Genomic DNA, 2,397 nt, shown 5'->3' with positions numbered 1-2,397 from the left:
ATTCCCGATCCTCGGACATGGCTGACAAGGAAAATCCACAACTCTCACAGGATGACCTCCTGGCTCAGATCGCCGAGCTTTAGACGGAGGTACGGAGGATAGCTGAGCTCTCAACACAAAACAATGGAGAAAACTCCAAAGGCTCGGCTCAAAGTGCGGCGGACCCTTTAAACGTCATCCCGCCAAAGGAGAAGTTCACCCTTGACAACCCTTTCTCCGAGGAAATCACAAACTACCAGATGCCGAAAAACTTCACGCTGCCCACCGCGCTAGAACCGTACAAGGGGTTCGGCGACCCTCGGGCCCATGTGAAGAAGTTCCAATCAAAGATGTTTTTCAACGGCCCTAACAATGAGCCCGTCCTCTGCCGAGCATTCCCCACGTACCTAGATGGTGCTGCGTTGCTATGGTTTTCTAAACTTTCTGCAGGTTCGATCTCATCCTTTGAAGACCTCGCCAGATCATTCATTGATTACTTTGCTGCATCAAGAATCTATGTTCATGGCTCGGACTACCTCGGCACCATCAAACAAGGTCAGCACGAGAGCCTGAAAGACTACATGACCAGATTCGCGGACGCCACTATGGAAATCCAAGACTTGGACCCGGCCGTTCACCTGCACGCTCTCAAGGCCGGCCTCAGGCCTGGAAAATTTCGGGAGACCATTGCCATAACAAAGCCGAAGACGCTAGAGGAATTCCGAGAAAGGGCGGCAGGTCAAATGGAGATCGAAGAACTCCGAGAAGCCCAAAAGCCAGACAAACAACCACATCGGAGAGACGAAGAAAGGACTTTCAGATCGCCAAGCAACAGGGACACTAAGAAACCTTCTAAGCCCGCGTCCAAGTACAACACATACACCAGATTCAACACTAGAAGAGAGAACATCATCAGAGAAATCCTCAACGCCAAAATCATAAAACCACCAGCCCGAGCAGGGAACTACCATGATCAAAGGTTCGTGGACAAGACGAAGCATTGTGCTTTCCACCAGAAGTTCGGTCATACTACGGATGACTGCATCGTTGCAAAGGACCTCCTAGAAAGGCTAGCACGCCAAGGGCTCCTGGACAAATACGTCGAGACCCGGAAAGGCAGAGGAGGAAACTCGGACAGGGTAGAACATAAACAACCAATGGCCGACGACAAAAAAGAGAGGACGACTCCTGATCCACCAAGAGGAGTCATCAACCATATATTAGGGGGATTCGCAGGTGGAGGAGAAACAAGCTCGGCCAGGAAGCGAAGCTATAGAGCAATGCTGGCAATCGAAGGAACTATACAACCAAAGAAGGACAAAGAACCAGATGTCACAATATCCTTCAACCAAGCAGACTTCAAATCGGCAAGCCCTAACCTCGACGATCCCGTGGTAATTTCAATCCAGGTCGGAGAACTGTTGGTAAGAAAGACATTGTTAGATCCAGGTAGTAGTGCAGATGTTTTATTTTACTCTACTTTTACAAAGATGAAATTATCAGAAAAATTAATACAACCCTCCTCCGGAGAGCTAATTGGGTTCTCCGGAGAGAGAGTCCCCATCATGGGACACATATGGCTAAAGACCACAATGGGAGAAATCCCTATGTCAAAGTCAATCGATATTCAATACCTAATAGTAAACTGTTACAACCCTTACAATATTATACTTGGGAGACCCGCCCTGAATGTATTCAGGGCAGTGGTGTCCACATTACATTTGTGTGTCAAGTTTCCAGTGCAGGGAAACAAGATCGCTACGGTGCATGCCGACCATCAAGAAGCTCGGCAATGCTATAATGCTGGCCTAAAATCAATACAAACAAAACAGGAAGCTCGGTCCCAGGTTCAAGCAATCCACACGTCCGCCACCACAGCAACACTAGGCGATCTAGACCCGAGAGAAGACCTCGGCGAAAGACCTCGGCCAATGGACAATCTTCAACAAATAACACTAACAGCAGACGACAAACAATGCACATATGTCGGAGAGGCATTAGAAGGGGCAGACCGAGCAAGACTCATTCACATACTGCGCCAGAACGCCGACCTTTTTGCATGGACACCAGATGACATGCCCGGAATCAACCCAGAAGTCATCTGCCACAAGCTAGCAATCGACAAAACAATCCGACCAGTTGCATAGAAGAAAAGGACCCTCGGAGAAGAGAAAAAACAAGCAGCACTCGAAGAAACTCAGAAGCTCCTCAATGCAGGTTTCATCAGAGAAATTCGCTTCACCACATGGTTGTCCAACGTGGTAATGGTAAGGAAGAGCTCAGGTAAATGGCGCATGTGCGTCGACTTTACAAATTTAAATAAAGCTTGCCCTAAAGATGCATACCCATTGCCTTGCATTGATAAATTAGTTGATAACGCCTCTGGTTTCAAAGCTTTGAGTTTTATGGATGCATACT

General features: G+C 47.9%; 1 protein-coding gene across 1 annotated transcript; it reads left to right on the top strand.

Moving 5' to 3' along the window:
* The first annotated feature begins 239 nt into the window (after window positions 1–239).
* LOC107640376 (uncharacterized) lies at window positions 240–2,126 on the top strand. The gene has a single exon (XM_016343900.1). It carries the CDS (start codon window positions 240–242, stop codon window positions 2,124–2,126), a length of 1,887 nt encoding a protein of 628 aa, XP_016199386.1.
* The last annotated feature ends 271 nt before the right edge of the window (window positions 2,127–2,397 follow it).

The sequence above is a fragment of the Arachis ipaensis genome, chromosome B5, assembly GCF_059453495.1.
Source record: "Arachis ipaensis isolate K30076 ecotype BB chromosome B5, ASM5945349v1, whole genome shotgun sequence".
In the NCBI taxonomy this organism is placed as follows: domain Eukaryota; kingdom Viridiplantae; phylum Streptophyta; class Magnoliopsida; order Fabales; family Fabaceae; genus Arachis; species Arachis ipaensis.
Note: the sequence above shows the minus strand (reverse complement) of the source record. Positions and strands in the feature narration are given on the sequence as shown.